The sequence below is a fragment of the Bombina bombina genome, chromosome 1 (assembly GCF_027579735.1).
Source record: "Bombina bombina isolate aBomBom1 chromosome 1, aBomBom1.pri, whole genome shotgun sequence".
NCBI lineage: Eukaryota > Metazoa > Chordata > Amphibia > Anura > Bombinatoridae > Bombina > Bombina bombina.
In genome coordinates, this window is record NC_069499.1 from 479,119,034 (window position 1) to 479,140,560 (window position 21,527).

Sequence of the window (21,527 nt, forward strand, 5' to 3'; positions counted from 1 at the left end):
GGGATCCAAAGTAGATCCGAGAGGGAGAGTGAGTTCAACAGGGTAGCCTGCTCTAATCTCCACCACTTGCAGTCCGAGGTGTCAAGAGTTCCAGGGGAGAATGTGGGCCAGTCTAGAAGCTTCACGGTAGAGAGCCATGTTGGGGGCGCCAGCGCCCTCGCTCAGCAATGGCTATTGCTTGATTCTTTTACACCCGAGGGTGTTTATATCTCCAGATAAATTTATTACATAACAGTTGAAATTTTCCAATGAGGGATTTAGGTATGGGTATTGGTAAGGTTCGGAAAAGATAGGTCAATTTAGGTAGTAGGGTCATCTTGAAAGCAGCTACCCTACCTAGCCAGGAGATACACGGGACATTCCAGTGATCCACGCATCTCTGGAAGGAGCGTAGAAGTGGTATAAATTGGTTTCAACTATAGTGGAGATGTTCCAAGAGAGAAAGACCCCTAGGTGTTTAATTTTTTGTTGCGACCAGTTGAACGCATAGTGCGTTGTAAGATTAGCATAAACCTTTTTTCCGGAATATTGATAGCAAAAGCGTCTGTTTTGTTAACATTTAATTTGTAGTAGCTAAGCGTTCCAAAAGTGTGGAGGAGCTTAAAGAGAGCTGGAAGAGAAAAGGAAGGGTTCCCCAGGAACACAGTGAGGTCATCGGCAAATAAGGCAGTTTTCTGTGGTATTCCCGTTATGACAACGCCTTCGATATCTTCAGTAGATCTGATTGCCACAGCTAATGGTTCCATAATTAGTGCAAATATCAGGGGTGACAAGGGACATCCCTGTCTTGTCCCATTAGTTATAGGGAAAGAAGGGGAAAGAAGACCAAGTCCTCTGACTGTCGCCGATGGAGAGGAATATAGTGCTTTGACGCAAGAATGGAAGTGTGGCGGAAAATCAAGCTTATTTAACACTTCAAAGAGATAAAGTCAGTTCACACGATCAAATGCCTTTTCGGGAACTAAGGCTAGGGTAGTGCATGGGATGTTGTCGCGCTTGGCTTCAAGAAAAATGTTTAATAGACGCCTAGTATTATCAGGGCCCTCTCTTCCTGGAGTGAACCCCACCTGGTCCCAGTCTATCAATGAGGGGTGAATATGGTTGAGTCTGATGGCTAGGACTTTGACTAGAAGCTTTATGTCCACATTTATTAAGCGATATAGGTCTAAAGTTCTCGCATGCATTTGGGTCCTTGCCAGGTTTCGGTATGGTTACAATGGTCGCTTCTAAAAACTCAGAGGGAAAGATACCGGTCTGCCTAGCTAGTGTAAAAACTCTAGTGAGTAGGGGCAAAAGAGGATAACTAAATTTCTTATAAAAGAGGGCTGTATATCCATCCGGACCTGGGGCCTTGTGCGGTTTTAAAGTCTTAATGGCTAAGGCTACCTCTTGTATACTAATAGGAGCGTCTAGAAGGTCCTTCTGTTCGTCTGTCAGTGTCAGAAGGGATAATGTGTCTAAAAAGATTTTGATTTCTGTAGATGAAGGGGCAGGGGTATCCGGAGAGTTTTTTTTAAGTTGTATAGGTCAGAATAGTATATTTGGCAAATGTCTTACCAATATCAGTCGGGAGTCTAACTATGCCATCAGGGGTATACGGCACCTGCTGTCCTTTGCCTGTTTATTGGCTAGAAGGCGATCTGCCTTGTTGCCTTTGGTGTAGTAGATTTCTTTCACTTTTTGCAGCTACCATTGCATTTTGGCATTTTCTAAATTAGTGACTTGTGTCTTAACTGCGTCTATGTGAGTAAGAACTTCAGGGTCAAGTGTGGCCTTGTGTCGAGACACAAGACTGCGTAGTCGTATGTGGAGTTGAGCTAAAGAGTCTCCCTGAGTCCTATTATGTTTGGATTTGAGTTTTATCAATAAACCTCGGACAAAGGCTTTAAGTGCGCCCCACAGGGAATAGTCACCTACTGAGCCATTATCATTAATACAATGTATCATGAACACAGCACTCACTTTCCACTTACCACAGCAGGGAACAGGCTTACCAAGCCCAATATAGATATAGGAAAAACAAAGAAGTTCCAGCTGATGCAAATCCAAAACCTTTTTATTTTGCAATGTGGGATACAAACAGAAGCAACGTTTCAGGCCAGCAATCAGCCCTTTCTCAAGCTTGACCATAAGTGAGTATACAAACATTTAAATAGCCCTAATGGCGCCAAAAAATTGTGATTCAAACAGTGGATATACTGCCATCTAGTGCAAAATTACAAAATATCATATATTTCAAACATATATTAAAGACCATCCATTATAAATGATTAAGTAAATATAATAATAAATATATCGCCACCTAGTGAATAATAAATATATAACAGTTATCCACAAATGTGTAATCTATATAAAAATTCATAAAAAGGAGAAAAATATCATTGTGTCAATAGATAGATCCCATATTTAAGTTAGTTAAAATATATTTTTCTTATACATGAGAATCATATTTTGACTCTCATACAATAACCACAATTCATTTCAAGTTAAAAACATATCAAATGTATTAACCTAAAAATTAATAAATTAACATTATTTTCATCAATACGCCACTACATATGAATATAGGTCAATACATTTTTACTTCCAAAGAAAAGGGGCAGCCATGGGGTCGAATGCCGCCCCTACATATGCCAACATATTTATGATCAATTTTGAAGAATTGTTTGTTTATGAACATCCATTGTTTAAACAGTATGGTGCCACATGGTGGCGTTTTATTGACGATGTGTTTGGCATATGGTATGGCGACATTGGATCCCTATTTGCATTCATAGACGACCTTAATTGTTCGCTTAATGGTATTAAATTTACTTTGTCACATGATGAATATTCAATTCAGTTTTTGGATACAAAAATTTATAAAGGTGATTTGGATTGAAGGCAGATATTTATTCTAAGCCTACTGATAGGAATAATACATTATTATTTGAAAGCTTTCATCCACCTTCCACCTTTAAGGCAGTCCCCAAAAGTCAACTGTTAAGGGTTGATCGTATAGTATCTGACCCCATAGTAAAAAAGGTTCGTTTGGAAGAAATGTCGTTTAAGTTTATCCTTAGAGGTTATCCCAAAACACTTATTGAGAATATAAAACAGAATGTGGTTATTGCTGATAGTGAGTCCAGGATAGTGAAGAGAACAAAAGATGGTTCTAAAAATTCAGAGAGATTTAAATTTATTTCTCAATACAATACTAGGAGTAATCAAGTTAATAAAATTATTCGGAAGTATTGGCACATTTTATACAAATGTCATCCAGAAATAGGTGCCTTTAAACAATTCCCTATGCCAGCTTATAAACGTAGCCCTAATATTAGAGATAAATTGGTAAGAGCTGATATTGGAGTAAGTAAAAGTATACAGAATACTCTAACTGGCAAAACACGAAAAGGATGATATCCATGTTTATCTTGCATTAATTTTAACTCGATGATTAAGGGTGACACTTTTTGTCATCCTTATTCTGGGAAAAAGTATAGGATTAAAGAATATTTGACTTGTAGATCCGAATATATTATTTATGCAATTAAGTGTCCGTGCTCCCTAATTTATATTGGTCAATCTACCAGGGAAGCACGTGAAAGAATTTCGGAACATAAGTCAAATATTCGTTGCAACAAAAAGGATGCACCTGTAGCTTCACATTTTGTTAGAAGCAGGCCATAGAATCAGCCAGCTCCGTTTTCAGATAATTGAAAGAGTGTATACACCAAGAAGAGGGGGCGATAGGGAAAACTTATTAAGAAGACGTGAAACGTTTTGGATTAATGAATTGTGCACTTTATGGCCAAAAGGCTTAAACAGAGAATGTAATTGGACAGCCTTTTGGTAATTTAATTTAATATAAAGTTGAAAATTCTCCTGATTTTTGTATAGATGTATAAATGATGTAAATTTAAAAAATTCCTCTAGGATGTTCCATCTTTATTTTTATTGTGCATACACATGTACGCATATATGCATATACATAGTTTTTTCTGTGTGTTTGCGTGTATGTGTGCATGTGGGTTGAATATCCAATTTTGACCTATATTCATATGTAGTGGCCTATTGATGAAAATGTTGTTAATTTATTAATTTTTAGGTTAATACATTTGATATATGTTTTTAACTTGAAATGAATTGTGGTTATTGTATGAGAGTCAAAATATGATTCTCATGTATAAGAAAAAGATATTTTACTAAATTAAATATGGGATCTATCTATTGACACAATGATATTAACATGAAATGTTTAGGAATTATTTACTGTCACTTGATATATTTCTCCTTTTTATGAATTTTTATATAGATTACACATTTGTGGATAACCGTTATATATTTATTATTCACTAGGTGGCGATATATTTATTATTATATTTACTTAATCATTTATAATGTATGGTCTTTAACATATGTTTTAAATATATGATATTTTGTAATTTTGCACTAGATGGCAGTATATCCACTGTTTGAATCACAATTTTTTGGCGCCATTAGGGCTATTTAAATGTTTGTATACTCACTTATGGTCAAGCTTGAGAAAGGGCTGATTGCTGGCCTGAAACGTTGCTTCTGTTTGTATCCCACATTGCAAAATAAAAAGGTTTTGGATTTGCACCAGCTGGAACATCTTTGTTTTTCCATTATCATTAATAGTTAGAAACTGCCTGATTTCTTCACGTAAATACGTAATATTGCCCAGATCGGCAAGAAGAAATTCAGTCAGTTTCCAAGGAGGTCAAGAAGTCAGGGTAGCAGGAGAATTCATAGTTATCTGAACGGGTGAATGATCTGACCAAGTACAGCTTGGCATGCATGAATTTCGAATGCAATCTAGAAGGTGTGGCTCGCAGAAGATAAAATCAATACAAGAGTACAAAATGTGGACTGCAGAGTAGTACGAGTAACCCCTAGACGTAGGGTGCACCAAACATCATAGAGGTTGTATTGCGCTATATGTGTGGAGAATTGTTTGGAAATTTGAAGTAAGGAAGGGTCATATGCCCTTTGTTTAGGGGACCGCCGGTCCATTATGGTATCAAGGAGCATATTGAAATCCCCTGCAAGGAGAAGGGTACCCGATTTATGGGTAATTAGAAGGCGCAGAAATTTTCTGAGATACTTCACTTGGCCTACATTAGGGCCATAGTAAGACGCGAGAGTGTAAGGGATTCCCTCAAGCTTGCAATTTAGGATTAAAAAACGTCCTTGGGTGTCTGCGTATGCATTGATCTTTTCAAACAGAATGCTCTTATGAATTAATATTGCTACACCCCTTGATTTACTCGTAAAGGATGCCGTCTCGACAACTGGGAATCGTTTGGATTTGAGGGGGATGGGGGAGCCATCCACCCAGTGGGTCTCCTGAAGAAAAACTATCTGGGATTTGACATGATTGAGATGCTGCAGGAGCCTACTGCGTTTGTTGGAGGTGTTAAGGTCTAGAACATTATGGGAAGTGCATGACAGGGCCAAGTTTAGAGCAAATAAAGAGAAGGTAGCTCAAGGAGAAGAAGATAGGAAAGTGGGGGAGAGAGAAAAAAGGACTAGGAAAAGGAAAAGGAAGGGGGGAGAAGGAGATAAGGAGAAAGAGAGGGAGGGGAAGGGAACAACAGAGAGACAAGTAAAGAAAAAAAAAGGGAGGGGAGTGGAGGGATGGGAAGCTGCTGCGAAATAAAATGAATGTCCGACACAAAATTGTATGGGGTTGTGTAAAAGTAAGAAAATGGTGGATGGTGCTGTATCGGCAAGACAAACCGCTTTGGTAGTCCTCTAAGGAGAGGCACTTTATGTAGGGGGGGGAGGTTATAATATAATGAGAGGACACCAAGTGTCCTAAAATATTTAGAATATGGGAAGCTTGGGAGAGCTGGTCGCAGGGATGTGGAGGGAAAATGGGGAAGGGAAGTTTATTGAGAAGAAAGGGTTAGAGATGAGCGGCCATAGTGAGTCGCCCGTCCAAATATTATGTTGACATGGCATTAAGGCAATTAAGGGTAAGTTGTTCAGTGTCTTTGGCGTGGAGATCTAACGGGTCCTAATCTAAGTATTGGTAGGGGCGAGAAACAATAGGGATCTAAGGGATTGAACGAGTGTTTCTAGATTGGGAAAAATAAGCCTAGAATAGGGAGTTTGTAGATAAGGGTCCAATCCTGAGATTGTATAGGACATACGGTCTCGGCTAGCTAACAAAATGGGTGGTGGAAGGAGCACCTAATCGGCCCCTCTAATGGCCCAGATACCTACCTCTGGAACTTAGCCAGAGTCCCTCATATCGATGTTAAGCACCATCTCCAAAGTTACTGGGAAGGAAGGGTGTATAGATGCAGGTACTGTGTTGATGGTTAACATACTCACAGTGGGAAGAGGAGATAGCTTTGACGGACAAGAGACCTAGTTACATCCGGGTTGAACAGGGGGAAGGCATATATTTAAACAATAATAATAAGGCATGCAAGGCATTAACAATTCAGAGATCCACTGCTCTTCAATAATCCTATACCCCAAGAATAACAGCCAAAAGGGCTGCATGGCATACAACAGTGGTAAAGCCACACCTAAGTCATATATGCATTCGTTGTGACAGAGGGTGTGAATCGTCTTGTCCAGGCAGTAAAGTCTCCAACAAAATAAATATGAAAATGAACAGTTATAATAATACAACAGTATATATAAAGCCCTAACTCTAGAAAATACAAACAGTAAATACTAAACATGTCTTGGTAGTGTGCTCATTGTGGATATAAGGAATTACAATCTCAAATACAAATTCAGATAGGGGACATAGGTAAACGCGGGCTAAACAGGGGGTAACACCCCTGCTCACCCAATAAAACATGTGGGGCAAATGCAATGCAAGGGTCCCCTGGGGTTTAACCGTCTCATGTTAAAAGGATGGCAGCAAAAAGGGTCTGCAAATCACATATTGGTAGCAAAGAGTCACGTGTTAACTCTTAACAGAGGGAATAAATTATCTGGACCAGGTAGTAAAGTCTGGTGGAACAGGCAGAAGAGAAAAAAAAAAACTGCTACATGCATAACACATTATAACAAACAATATCAATGTGACGTTTAACCTAGAAACAAGAATCTTACATCACATTAATTATATACAGGGGCATTCTGGGAAGCATGTGTTGGCAAGAGACCCTCGACTGAGTTGTACGGATCAGCTAAGGGAGTTTGCAAACCCCACCCACAACAAAAGAAAGGGTAAGCCAAGTCAACCGAGGAGCATAGCCAGACATAGTGTATGTATGAGAGGGGATGATTAGTTATAGAACATAGTCTATTAAACAGGAACAGTTCAAAATTCAACCTTTGGATTCTAAACCCATGTCACTTTACTGACATACAAAACAAGCTAACGGCATGTGTCTGCACCCAGACTACCTAAAAGTTGTGGGCGTAGTGGATTCGGGTCTCCACTAGTGAGTGGCTCACTCCTAATCATGATACTATGTGTGGTGAGAATATGTATACCTAGGTGGCATAAGGAAGTGTAGTCGGCCCTCTTGAAGTTAAGATAGCAATGGGATATAGGGGTAATACAGAAGTTAGACCAAAAAACATAATTTATGTAAGAACTTACCTGATAAATTCATTTCTTTCATATTAGCAAGAGTCCATGAGCTAGTGACGTATGGGATATACATTCCTACCAGGAGGGGCAAAGTTTCCCAAACCTTAAAATGCCTATAAATACACCCCTCACCACAACCACAATTCAGTTTAACGAATAGCCAAGAAGTGGGGTGATAAGAAAAAAGTGCGAAAGCATATAAAATAAGGAATTGGAATAATTGTGCTTTATACAAAAAAATCATAACCACCACAAAAAGGGTGGGCCTCATGGACTCTTGCTAATATGAAAGAAATGAATTTATCAGGTAAGTTCTTACATAAATTATGTTTTCTTTCATGTAATTAGCAAGAGTCCATGAGCTAGTGACGTATGGGATAATGATTACCCAAGATGTGGATCTTTCCACACAAGAGTCACTAGAGAGGGAGGGATAAAATAAAGACAGCCAATTCCTGCTGAAAATAATCCACACCCAGAATAAAATTTTTAATGAAAAAACATAAGCAGTAGATTCAAACTGAAACCACTGCCTGAAGTACGTTTCTACCAAAAACTGCTTCAGAAGAAGAAAACACATCAAAATGGTAGAATTTAGTAAAAGTATGCAAAGAGGACCAAGTTGCTGCTTTGCAAATCTGATCAACCGAAGCTTCATTCCTAAACGCCCAGGAAGTAGAAACTGACCTAGTAGAATGAGCTGTAATCCTTTGAGGCGGAGAGTTACCCGACTCAACATAGGCATGATGAAATAAAGATTTCAACCAAGATGCCAAAGAAATGGCAGAAGCTTTCTGGTCTTTCTAGAACCAGAAAAGATGACAAAAAGACTAGAAGTCTTTCGGAAAGACTTAGTAGCTTCAACATAATATTACAAAGCTCTAACAGCATCCAAAGAATGCAATGATTTCTCCTTAGAATTCATAGGATTAGGACATAATGAAGGAACCACAATTTCTCTACTAATGTTGTTAGAATTCACAACCTTAGGTAAAAAATTCAAAAGAAGTTCGCAGCACCGCCTTATCCTGATGCAAAATCAGAAAAGGAGACTCACAAAAAAGAGTAGATAATTCAGAGACTCTTCTGGCAGAAGAGATGGCCAAAAGAAACAAAACTTTCCAAGAAAGTAATATAACGACCAAAGAATGCATGGGTTCAAAAGGAGGAGCTTGAAGAGCCCCCAGAACCAAATTCAAACTCAAAGGAGGAGAAATTGACTTAATGACAGGTTTTATACGAACCAAAGGTTGTACAAAACAATGAATATCAGGAAGATTAGCAATCCTTCTGCGAAAAAGAACAGAAAGAGCAGAGATTTGTCTTTCAAGGAACTTGCGGACAAACCTTTATCTAAACCATCCTGAAGAAATATAAGTCTTCCAGACTCTATAATATATCTCTCTAGATACAGATTTACGAGCCTGTCACATAGTATCAATCGCAGAGTCAGAGAAACCTCTTTGACCAAGAATCAAGCGATCAAACTCCATACCTTAAAATTAAGGTTTTGAGATCCTGATGGAAAAAAGAACCTTGAGACAGAAAGACTGGTCTTAACGGAAGAGTCCACAGCTGGCAAGAGGCCATCCGGACAAGATCCGCATACCAAAACCTGTGAGACCATGCTGGAGCCACCAGCAGGACAAACGAGCATTCTTTTAGAATATTGGAGAATACCCTTGGAAGAAGAACTAGAGGCGGAAAGATATAGGCAGGATGACACTTGTAAGGAAAGAGATAATGCATCCACTGCCTCCGCCCGAGGATCCCGGGATCCGGACAGATACCAGGGAAGATTCTTGTTTAGATGAGAAGCCATCAGATCTATTTCTGGGAGTTCCCACATTTGAACAATCTGAGGAAATACCTCTGGGTGAAGACCATTCACCCAGGTGCAACGTTTGGCGACGGAGATAATCAGCTTTCCAATTGTCCATACCTGGGATATGAACCGCAGAGATTAGACAGGAGCTGGATTCCGCCCAAACCAAAATTCGAGATACTTGTTTCATAGCCAGAGGACTGCGAGTCCCTCCTTGATGATTGATGTATGCCACAGTTGTGACATTGTCTATCTGAAAACAAATGAACAACTCTATCTTCAAAAGAGGCCAAGATTGAAGAGGTCTGAAAATTGCACGGAGTTCCAAAATATTGATCGGATATCTCACCTCCTGAGATTCCCAAACCCCTTGTGCCGTCAGATACCCCCACACAGCTCCCCAACCTGTAAGACTTACATCTGTTGAGATTATAGTCCAGGTCGGAAGAACAAAGAAGCCCCCTGAACTAAACGATGGTGATCTGTCCACCATGTCAGAGAGTGTCGTATAATCGATTTAAAGATATTGAGATATCTTTGAGTAATCCCTGCACCATTGGTTCAGCATACAGAGCTGAAGAGGTCGCATGTGAAAACGAGCAAAGGAGATCGCATCTGATGCGGCAGTCCTAAGACCTAAAATTTCCATGCATAAGGCAACCAAAGGGAATGATTGTGACTGAAGGTTTTGACAAGCTGATATCAATGTTAAACTTCTCTTGTCTGACAAGGACAGAGTCATAGACACTGAATTTATCTAGAAACCTAAAAAGGTTACCCTTGTCTGAGGAATCAATGAACTGATTGGTAAATTGATCCTCCAAACATGAACTTGAAGAAACAACACAAGTCGATTTGTATTAGATTCTTCGAAAATGAGAAGACTGAGCAAGTACCAAGATATAGTCCAAATAAGGAAATACCAAAACCCTGTTCTCTGATTACAGAAAGAAGGGCACCGAGAACCTTTGAAAAAAATTCTTGGAACTGAGGCTAGGCCAAACGGTAGAGCCACAAAACTGGTAATGCTTGTCTAAAAAGAGAATCTCAGACACTAAAAGTGATCTGGATGAATCGGAATATGCAGATACACATCCTGAAATCCACTGTAGACATATAATGCCCTTGCTAAACAAAGGGCAGGTTAGTCCTACAGTAACCATCTTGAATGTTGGTATCCTTACATAACGATTCAATATTGATAGATCCGGAACTGGTCTGAAGGAATTGACCTTCTTTGGTACAATGAAGAGATAAAATAAAACCCCAGCCCCTGTTCCAGAACTGGAACTGGCATAATTACTCCAGCCAACTCTAGATCTGAAACACATTTCAGAAATGCTGAGCCTTTGCTGTGTTAACTGGGACACGGGAAAGAAAAAAATCTCTTAGCAGAAGGCCTTAACTTGAAGCCAATTCTGTACCTTTCTGAAACAATGTTCTGAAAACCAGAGATTGAGAACGGAATTGATCCAAATTGAAGAAAATGTAATCTGCCCCATACCAGCTGAGCTGGAATAAGGGCCGCACCTTCATGGGTACTTAGGAGCTGGCTATAGGTTTCTATAAGGCTTGGATATATTCCAAACTGGAAATAGTTTCCAAACTGATACCGCTCCTGAGGATGAAGAATCAGGCTTTTGTTCCTTGTTGAGAGGAAAGGAACGAAAATGATTATTAGACCTAAATTTACCTTAGATTTTTTATCCTTTGGTAAAAAAGTTCCCTTCCTTCCAGAAACAGTTGAGATAATTTATTACCCTGGAAAGAAAGGGAAAGCAAAGTTGACTTAGAAGACATATCAGCATTCCAAGTTTAATCCATAAAGCTTTTCTAGCTAAAATAGCTAGAGACATATACCTGACATCAACTAAAATGATATCAAAAGATGGTATCACCAATAAAATTATTAGCATGTTATAGAATAATAATAATGCTATAAAATTATGATCTGTTACTTGTTGCGCTAAAGCTTCTAACCAAAAAGTTGAAGCTGCAGCAACATCCGCTAAAAATATAGCAGGTCTAAGAAGATTACCTGAACATAAGTAAGCTTTCTTAGAAAGGATTCAATTTTCCTATCTAAAGGATCCTTAAATGAAGTACTATCTGCCGTAGAAATAGTAGTACATTTAGCAGGAGTAGAGACAGCCCCATAACCTTAGGGTTTTTGTCCCAAAAAACTATAATCTGTCAGATGGCACAGGATATAATTGCTTAAACGTTTAGAAGGAGTAAAAGAATTACCCAAATTATTCCATTCCCTGGAAATTACTTCAGAAATAGCATCAGGGAGATTAAACACTTCTGGAATAACTACAGGAGATTTAAAAAACCTTATTTAAACGTTTAGATTTAGTATCAAGAGGACCAGAATCCTCTATTTCTAATGCAATTAATACTTCTTTAAATAAAGAACGAATAAATTCCATCTTGAACAAATACAAAGATTTATCAGCATCAACCTCTGAGACAGAAACCTCTGAACCAGAAGAACCATTATCAGTATCAGAATGATGATGTTCATTTAAAAATTCATCTGAAAAAAGAGAAGTTTTAAAAGACTTTTATATAAACTAGAAGGAGAAATAACAGACATAGCCTTCTTAATGGATTTAAAAAAATAAAATCTCTTATGTTTATCAGGAACACTCTGAAAATTAGATGTTGACGGAACAGCAACAGGTAATGTAACAGTACTAAAGGAAATTTTATCTGCATTAATAAGTTTGTCATGACATGCAATACAAACAACAGCTGGAGAAACAGATACCAAAAATTATAGCAGATACACTTAGCTTGGTAGCTTCAGCACCGGGCAGTGATTTTCCTGAAGTATCTTCTGACTCAGTTGCAACGTGGAACATCTTGCAATATGTAATCGAAAAAAAAAAAAAAAACAACATATAAAGCAAAATTGATCAAATTCCTTAAATGACAGTTTCAGGAATGGGAAAAAAATGCCAGTGAACAAGCTTCTAGCAACCAGAAGCAATGAAAAATGAGACTTAAATAATGTGGAGACAAAAGCGACGCCCATATTTTTTTAGCGCCAAATAAGACGCCCACATTATTTGGCGCCTAAATGCTTTTGGCGCCAAAAATGACGCCACATCCGGAACGCCGACATTTTTGGCGCAAAAGAACGTCAAAAAATGACGCAACTTCCGGCGACACGTATGACGCCGGAAACGGAAAAGATTTTTTGCGCCAAAAAAGTCTGCGCCAAGAATGACGCAATAAAATGAAGCATTTTCAGCCCCCGCGAGCCTAACAGCCCACAGGGAAAAAAGAGTCAAATTTTTTAAGGTAAGAAAAAATGATTGATTCAAAATGCATTATCCCAAATATGAAACTGACTGTCTGAAAATAAGGAATGTTGAACATTCTGAGTCAAGGCAAATAAATGTTTGAATACATATATTTAGAACTTTATAAACATAAGTGCCCAACCATAGCTTAGAGTGTCACAGAAAATAAGATTTACTTACCCCAGGACACTCATCTACATGTTTGTAGAAAGCCAAACCAGTACTGAAACGAGAATCAGCAGAGGTAATGGTATATATATATAAGAGTATATCGTCGATCTGAAAAGGGAGGTAAGAGATGAATCTCTACGACCGATAACAGAGAACCTATGAAATAGACCCCGTAGAAGGAGATCACTGCATTCAAATAGGCAATACTCTCCTCACATCCCTCTGACATTCACTGCACGCTGAGAGGAAAACCGGGCTCCAACTTGCTGCGGAGCGCATATCAACGTAGAATCTAGCACAAACTTACTTCACCACCTCCATAGGAGGCAAAGTTTGTAAAACTGAATTGTGGGTGTGGTGAGGGGTGTATTTATAGGCATTTTAAGGTTTGGGAAACTTTGCCCCTCCTGGTAGGAATGTATATCCCATACGTCACTAGCTCATGGACTCTTGCTAATTACATGAAAGAAACAATGATATGTAGGTATTTACAAATATATAGTATATATGGGTAATGGGTGATGTGTGACACTCCAAATCTCTCCTCAATGTCGGGAGTTGAGAGCTCAAGTAACGCAGCCCAAGAGTGGCATGGCTTTAAATGAGGGTAGTCTAGGTGCATCAGACAGCCCCTTCAGGGACCATCTTTATCTAGGGAGGTAGCCACTCATGTAATAAACAGGAATAACAACATGCCTATATATAACAAGAAATAGTTAACTTAAAAGGCACAATAAACAGGTACCAGTTCAGAGTTCAATATATACAAGTTCTTGTAGCAGTGAATTCAGGAGAAGTTAAGGTACCGCTAGGCTTCTTCATATTCAAGGACCCGTTTCTTAGGCATAGTCTCCGGGTACCGTATGTACTGCCAGAGAATGTACAGAAAGTTACTGTGAGTAGATGTCTCAAGTAGTTGGTGAGCTAGGTCTCCTTTGGAAAGTGTTGTAGATGATGAGTCTGATCCTCCTTGAGAAGGTGCTGTAGTTGATGAGCTGGATCTACTTTGGGGAAGTGCCGTCCATGGCATCAAGTTGGCGAGATTTCTGTTGCAGTCTCTGAGGGTCACTAGCATGTGCACTGTCCATATTCCAGGTTTTAAGCATTTCGAGACCCTGGGTGACATTGTGGACTGTAAAAGTTTAGTTAAAGATTAGCAGTTTAATCGGGTACCCCCATCGGTATCTGATGTTTTTCTTCCGCAGGGTTGCAGTAACATCTGCAAAGTTTTTCCTCTGCTGTAATGTCCGAGCAGAGAGATCTGGGAAGATCTGTAGGTTTTGAAACTTCTCAGGGAGCGGGAGTCTCTGGAAGTGTGCCCTCTGTATCCTTTCTTTATATGTAAAGTAATGGAGCCTCACTATGACATCTCGAGGTTGCTCCTCAGGGAGTCCTTTAGGTCTAAGTGAGCGGTGGGCTCGATCAAGTAAGTCTTCCGACTGTGAAGTTTTTAGAGCCAAGCTGTGGAAGAGTTCTTTAAGGTACGGTTGAAGGTCTGATGAAGAAATAGATTCGGGAACACCTCTTATTCGAAGGTTATTCCGCTGAGATCTATCTTCTATATCGGCTATTTTGTCTTCAACAGAGTCTAGGTATTCCGAGAGATGGTGGGAGAAGGTCAACCCATTAGCCTTTTCAGTGGCTAGATCTTCATACTTTCTTTCGAGCATATCAATGCGCTCATTTTTCGGCAGTTGATGCAAAAAGTTTAGCAGAGAATGAGGCATGATGATCATCCAGCATAGATTTGAGAGAATCTAGGATAAAAGTAGGGGTGACCATCTTATGGGTACTGTGCTTGATCTCTCTCAGGGCAGAGGCGGTAAAGCCAGATGATTCAGACCCTGGAGAATCAGGTGGTTCATGTATAACGTGACGTTCTGGAGTGGGCTGACTAAAATGATCCATAACCGTCTTCTTAGGCGGAAGTTGTGGTCTATTTTTCTATTTGTGCGACATGATCCCTTATATGTGCAGCTTCAGTATGGTAAATATGAGGTGGTTGTTTATGACACAGTTGCCCAGTGAAGTACAGGTGCTTGCACCACTTAGAGACCAATTACTTTAGAGTTGTCCCCACATGGAGGGTAGAATAAGTGTATACTAGAGAGAGACATTGAGCGTAGGACAGGCGCTTGTGGCCAAGGGGTGGTCGCTTACTCCATTCTTTTGGAGGTTAGAGCTTCAGATGTATAGTAATGGAGAGGAATTAGTGCTCCCGGTATGGACTGGATGTCAAGATATCCCACTACAAGCTATTTATTCCAGTGATAAGGATAAACCAAACAAGGCAGAAAAGACACATAGTAGGCTACAGGGCAGGGAGCTTTCTCTGTGTTAGGTTAATTTGCTATGAGTTGTAGGAATGAGTGCCAGCCCTATTATAGTGCAACAGTCCAGTGTAGAAGGGTAGAAAGAGAGGGCCTGCCCCTGCTCCACGTGAGAACCTTTATGTGGAAAGTTTCTATCTTGCAGAATTATAATGTCTTATATGACAGAGGCAGAGAAGTTTTTCTTGGTTAGATGGCCCCTGCTAACTAGAGTAGCCTGTTTCTGCAGCATGGGTTAATTTAAGGAGGTTATCTAACTAAGGCCAATATTACTGGTGCTTTATGCTCTGATATGGTGGTTATGGCCACAGCACGAGAGACAGCAGGAGAAGCAATATAGAGCGTCTGTGTAACAGGCCTTATCTCGGTATTAAGAACTTACAGCGAGGAGACCACGGCGTGTCCTCCCTGGGGCCCTCTAACACTCCCGGAGGCACCAGGGATGGGGCTTGCAGGCTATCAAGTGAGGAAAGCAGCCAGAACAGATCAGGCTATAATTGCAGGCGCTCTGTGTCCCACGCAGTGGTAGGAGGCAAGATGGTGGCTTTTTGCAGGTTTCCAGCAGTCACAGGTCAGTCCGGCACTGAAGTGCAAAGGGAGCAACTCAGAGCTCCATCGACAGCTCCCCAAGTCTTAACGCGGTCACACTGCTAAACGGTATTGGTATAATGCTCAGAGGCACATCGGGGGATCCAAGGGCAGGACCGCAGTCCCGTGAGGCCAGCTAGGGTACCTCCGGTCGCTGCTGGAACACTATGGGTCCCCAAGTCCAGCAAGTATGGCTTTAGATCCAGAGAGTAGCATGGAAGTAGAGGAGGCAGTGAGATTTTTAGCAAAATATGGGAAATTAGACCCTAAACGGGGATATTAGCAACTATAGAGCAGGAGCTCGGTTTCCCTGCGACCAGTCTACTACGTTGCTGGGTCCGCCCCCTCAAGGCATGCAATTTTAAACAACTTTCCAATTTACTTTTATCATCAAGTTTGCTTTGTTTCTCTTGGTATTCTTTGTTGATAGCTAAACCTAGGTAGGGTCATATGCTAATTTCTAAGCCCTTGAAGGCTGCCTCTTATCCCAGTGCATTTTGACAGGGTTTTTTTACAGCTAGAGAACACTAGTTTAGGTGTGCCATATAGATAACATTGTGATCACTCCTGTGGAGTTACCTAGGAGTCAACACTAATTGGCTAAAATACAAGTCTGTCAAAAGAGCTGAAATAAGGGAGCAGTATGCAGAGGCTTAGATGCAAGGTAATCACAGAGGTAAAAAGTGTATTAATATAACTGTGTTGGTTATGCAAAACTGGGGAATGGGTAATAAAGGGATTATCTATCTTTTTAAACAATAACTTTTTTGGAGTAGAATTTCCCTTTAACAGTAACTTTTTTCCTTTTTTGTTCCATTTTCTTCAGGTATTAAAAACACACGCAAATAATATCTACTTTATCATCTCTACTTTTAAAGCTAATTTACAACTTAACTAGTTTTGGAAGAAAGGGAGAGAGACATATTTTTTCACTATGATAAACACCACAAAGAAAGAAAAAATGCCAGTTCTTAAAGTACAAAATAAATAAATGTCATGTTTATTAACCACTTTCAAAATATAAGAAAGTAAATTTGTTATCGGTTATATTTCTTATTCTTTCATACAGTATTTTCAATGCATGTTAGTACCTTGTCATTCCTTCTGTATCCTTTGCGAAAATTTAGAATAAGTCTTTTAAGAATGAGTTCACCAATTTGCGGAAACTTTGAGTTGATGATTGCTACCACCGCAGCATAGACATGAGTAAATATTGGAGATGCACTCTGTGCTTGTAAAACTGATCTGGACAGCTGACCTCTGTAAGAAAGAATTGCAATGTTAGAATCAAACATACATTCAAGAATACATTTTACTTGCAAATGGATGTTTGTAAGCATGTTGAGAATACCCTGGTCCTTCAGCTAGCACATTAAAGGGACAGTCAACTCAACATTTTTTTATTGTTTAAAAAGGAAGATAACCCCTTTATTACCCTTTCCCTTGTTTTGCACAGCCAAAATGGTTATATTAAAATACAGTTTAGCTCTGTGATTACCTTGTATCCAAGCCTCTTTTGATAGCCCCCTGATCACATGGGTATTTATTTATTTATTATCTATTGACTTGCATTTAGCCAATTAGTGCTGTGTCATCCACAACCCACGGGAAAGACCACAATGCCTACATGAACTACCAGTGTCTTGTGAAAAGCTAATAAAAAAGCATGTGATAAGAGGCTATCTGTAGTGGCTTAGAAACAAGAAGAATTTTATAGGTTTAAATGTTATAAAGTATATTAATATAACAATGTTGGTTGTGCAAAGCTGGGGAATGGGTAGCAAAACAATTATCTATCTTTTTAAACAATAACAATTTTGGCGTTGACTGTCCCTTTAAAAAATTTTTTTTTTAAACTTTCAATAACAAAGGCAACGAATACAACAAGATTATAGTGCATTACAAAGTTCACATGAAAGTTTTTAAAAGTTACAGCTTTTGTCAGAATATCTGCCATGAGATACTTTACATCTCTACATCGGAGGAAAATAGGGATAAGAGTTATAACATTAGATCGAACGTGTAGTCAAAAATTATCCTATTATTTGAGACACATTTTCCTCCCAAAGGAAAAACAGATAGAATTATAATCATCTGTGTGCGTGATCCATGTGTAATGGTATTTTTCCATTTCCAGTGCAAAGGAAACTTTCTATCCATACTCTCCAGGGACAGTATATACTAATTTTCATATAACTGCATGTAATAGACACTACTATAAAGAATAAGATGCACAGATACTGATATAAAAATCCAGTATAAAACGGTTTAAAAACTTACTTAGAAGCTCAGTTTAGCTCTGTTGAAAAGGTAACTGGAAAGCCCACTGCAAGTGGGAAATAACATACTCCCCCCCCCTCCCCCTTCTTTTGCATATGAAAAGACCCTTTACACAAACAGGAGCAAGCTGGCGAAGGTAGCTGACGGTATTCTCATAAAACTTTGGGGCTTGGTTAGGAGTCTGAAAATCAGAGCAATGTTATTTAAAAATAAGCGAAACTATACATTTAAAAAAAAACATAATTTATGCTTACCTGATAAATTCCTTTCTTCTGTTGTGTGATCAGTCCACGGGTCATCATTACTTCTGGGATATTATCTGCTCCCCTACAGGAAGTGCAAGAGGATTCACCCAGCAGAGTTGCTATATAGCTCCTCCCCTCTACGTCACCTCCAGTCATTCGACCAAAGACCAACGAGAAAGGAGAAGCCAAGGGTGTAGTGGTGACTGGATTATAATTTAAAAAATATTTACCTGCCTTAAAAAACAGGGCGGGCCGTGGACTGATCACACAACAGAAGAAAGGAATTTATCAGGTAAGCATAAATTATGTTTTCTTCTGTTATGTGTGATCAGTCCACGGGTCATCATTACTTCTGGGATACCAATACCAAAGCAAAAGTACACGGATGACGGGAGGGATAGGCAGGCTCATTATACAGAAGGAACCACTGCCTGAAGAACCTTTCTCCCAAAAATAGCCTCCGAAGAAGCAAAAGTGTCAAATTTGTAAAATTTGGAAAAAGTATGAAGCGAAGACCAAGTTGCAGCCTTGCAAATCTGTTCAACAGAGGCCTCATTCTTAAAGGCCCAAGTGGAAGCCACAGCTCTAGTAGAATGAGCTGTAATTCTTTCAGGAGGCTGCTGTCCAGCAGTCTCATAGGCTAAACGAATTATGCTACGAAGCCAGAAGGAGAGAGAGGTAGCCGAAGCCTTATGACCTCTCCTCTGACCAGAGTACACGACAAACAGGGAAGACGTTTGTCGAAAATCCTTAGTTGCCTGCAAGTAGAACTTGAGGGCACGAACTACATCCAGATTGTGTAGAAGACGTTCCTTCTTTGAAGAAGGATTTGGACACAAGAATGGAACAACAATCTCTTGATTGATATTCCTGTTAGTGACTACCTTAGGTAAGAACCCAGGTTTAGTACGCAGAACTACCTTGTCTGAGTGAAAGATCAGATAAGGAGAATCACAATGTAAGGCTGATAATTCAGAGACTCTTCTAGCCGAGGAAATAGCCATTAAAAATAGAACTTTCCAAGATAACAATTTTATATCAATGGAATGAAGGGGTTCGAACGGAACACCCTGTAAAACGTTAAGAACTAAGTTTAAACTCCATGGCGGAGCAACAGTTTTAAACACAGGCTTGATCCTAGCTAAAGCCTGACAAAATGCCTGGACGTCTGGATTTTCTGACAGACGCTTGTGTAACAAGATGGACAGAGCTGAGATCTGTCCCTTTAATGAGCTAGCCGATAAACCCTTTTCTAAACCTTCTTGTAGAAAGGACAATATCCTAGGAATCCTAACCTTACTCCAGGAGTAATCTTTGGATTCACACCAGTATAGGTATTTACGCCATATTTTATGGTAAATCTTTCTGGTAACAGGCTTCCTAGCCTGTATCAGGGTATCAATAACCGACTCAGAAAAACCACGTTTTGATAAAATCAAGCGTTCAATTTCCAAGCAGTCAGCTTCAGAGAAGTTAGATTTTGATGTTTGAATGGACCCTGTATCAGAAGGTCCTGTCTTAGAGGTAGAGACCAAGGCGGACAGGATGACATGTCCACTAGATCTGCATACCAAGTCCTGCGTGGCCATGCAGGTGCTATTAGAATCACTGATGCTCTCTCCTGTTTGATTTTGGCAATCAATCGAGGAAGCAGCGGGAAGGGTGGAAACACATAAGCCATCCTGAAGTTCCAAGGTGCTGTCAAAGCATCTATCAGAACCGCTCCCGGATCCCTGGATCTGGATCCGTAGCGAGGAAGTTTGGCGTTCTGGCGAGACGCCATGAGATCTATATCTGGTTTGCCCCAACGTCGAAGTATTTGGGCAAAGACCTCCGGATGAAGTTCCCACTCCCCCGGATGAAAAGTCTGGCGACTCAAGAAATCCGCCTCCCAGTTCTCTACTCCCGGGATGTGGATTGCTGACAGGTGGCAAGAGTGAGACTCTGCCCAGCGAAATATCTTTGATACTTCCATCATTGCTAGGGAGCTTCTTGTCCCTCCCTGATGGTTGATGTAAGCTACAGTCGTGATGTTGTCCGACTGAAACCTGATGAACCCCCGAGTTTTTAACTGGGGCCAAGCTAGAAGGGCATTGAGAACTGCTCTCAATTCCAGAATGTTTATTGGCAGGAGACTTTCCTCCTGACTCCATTGTCCCTGAGCCTTCAGAGAATTCCAGACAGCGCCCCAACCTAGTAGGCTGGCGTCTGTTGTTACAATTGTCCAGTCCGGCCTGCTGAATGGCATCCCCCTGGACAGATGTGGCCGAGAAAGCCACCATAGAAGAGAGTTTCTGGTCTCTTGATCCAGATTCAGAGTGGGGGACAAATCTGAGTAATCCCCATTCCACTGACTCAGCATGCACAATTGCAGCGGTCTGAGATGTAGGCGTGCAAAGGGTACTATGTCCATTGCTGCTACCATTAAGCCGATCACCTCCATGCATTGAGCTACTGACGGGAGTTGAATGGAATGAAGGACACGGCATGCATTTAGAAGCTTTGTTAATCTGTCTTCTGTCAGATAAATCTTCATTTCTACAGAATCTATAAGAGTCCCCAAGAATGGAACTCTTGTGAGAGGAAAGAGAGAACTCTTCTTTTCGTTCACTTTCCATCCATGCGACCTTAGAAATGCCAGAACTAACTCTGTATGAGACTTGGCAGTTTGAAAGCTTGAAGCTTGTATCAGAATGTCGTCTAGGTACGGAGCTACCGAAATTCCTCGCGGTCTTAGTACCGCCAGAAGGGCACCCAGAACCTTTGTGAAGATTCTTGGAGCCGTAGCCAATCCGAATGGAAGGGCTACAAACTGGTAATGCCTGTTTAAGAAGGCAAACCTTAGATACCGGTAATGATCTTTGTGAATCGGTATGTGAAGGTAAGCATCCTTTAAATCCACTGTGGTCATGTACTGACCCTCTTGGATCATGGGTAAGATTGTCCGAATAGTTTCCATTTTGAACGATGGAACTCTTAGGAATTTGTTTAGGATATTTAAATCCAAAATTGGCCTGAAAGTTCCCTCTTTTTTGGGAACCACAAACAGGTTTGAGTAAAACCCTTGTCCTTGTTCCGACCGCGGAACCGGATGGATCACTCCCATTAATAATAGATCTTGTACACAGCGTAGAAACGCGTCTTTCTTTATTTGGTTTGTTGACAACCTTGACAGATGAAATCTCCCTCTTGGGGGAGAGAATTTGAAGT

The 21,527-nt window shown here is 40.1% G+C and overlaps 1 protein-coding gene across 2 annotated transcripts in view; it reads right to left on the bottom strand.

The window, feature by feature from the left end:
- Positions 1-21,527, bottom strand: part of CWC22 (CWC22 spliceosome associated protein homolog) — a 295,530-nt gene that overhangs the window by 164,460 nt on the left and 109,543 nt on the right. For both annotated transcript variants that reach the window (XM_053698519.1, XM_053698518.1), the window contains exon 6: positions 16,884-17,052. In XM_053698519.1, the coding sequence (XP_053554494.1) occupies positions 16,884-17,052 (169 nt within the window). The remainder of the gene's footprint in view (positions 1-16,883; positions 17,053-21,527) is intronic.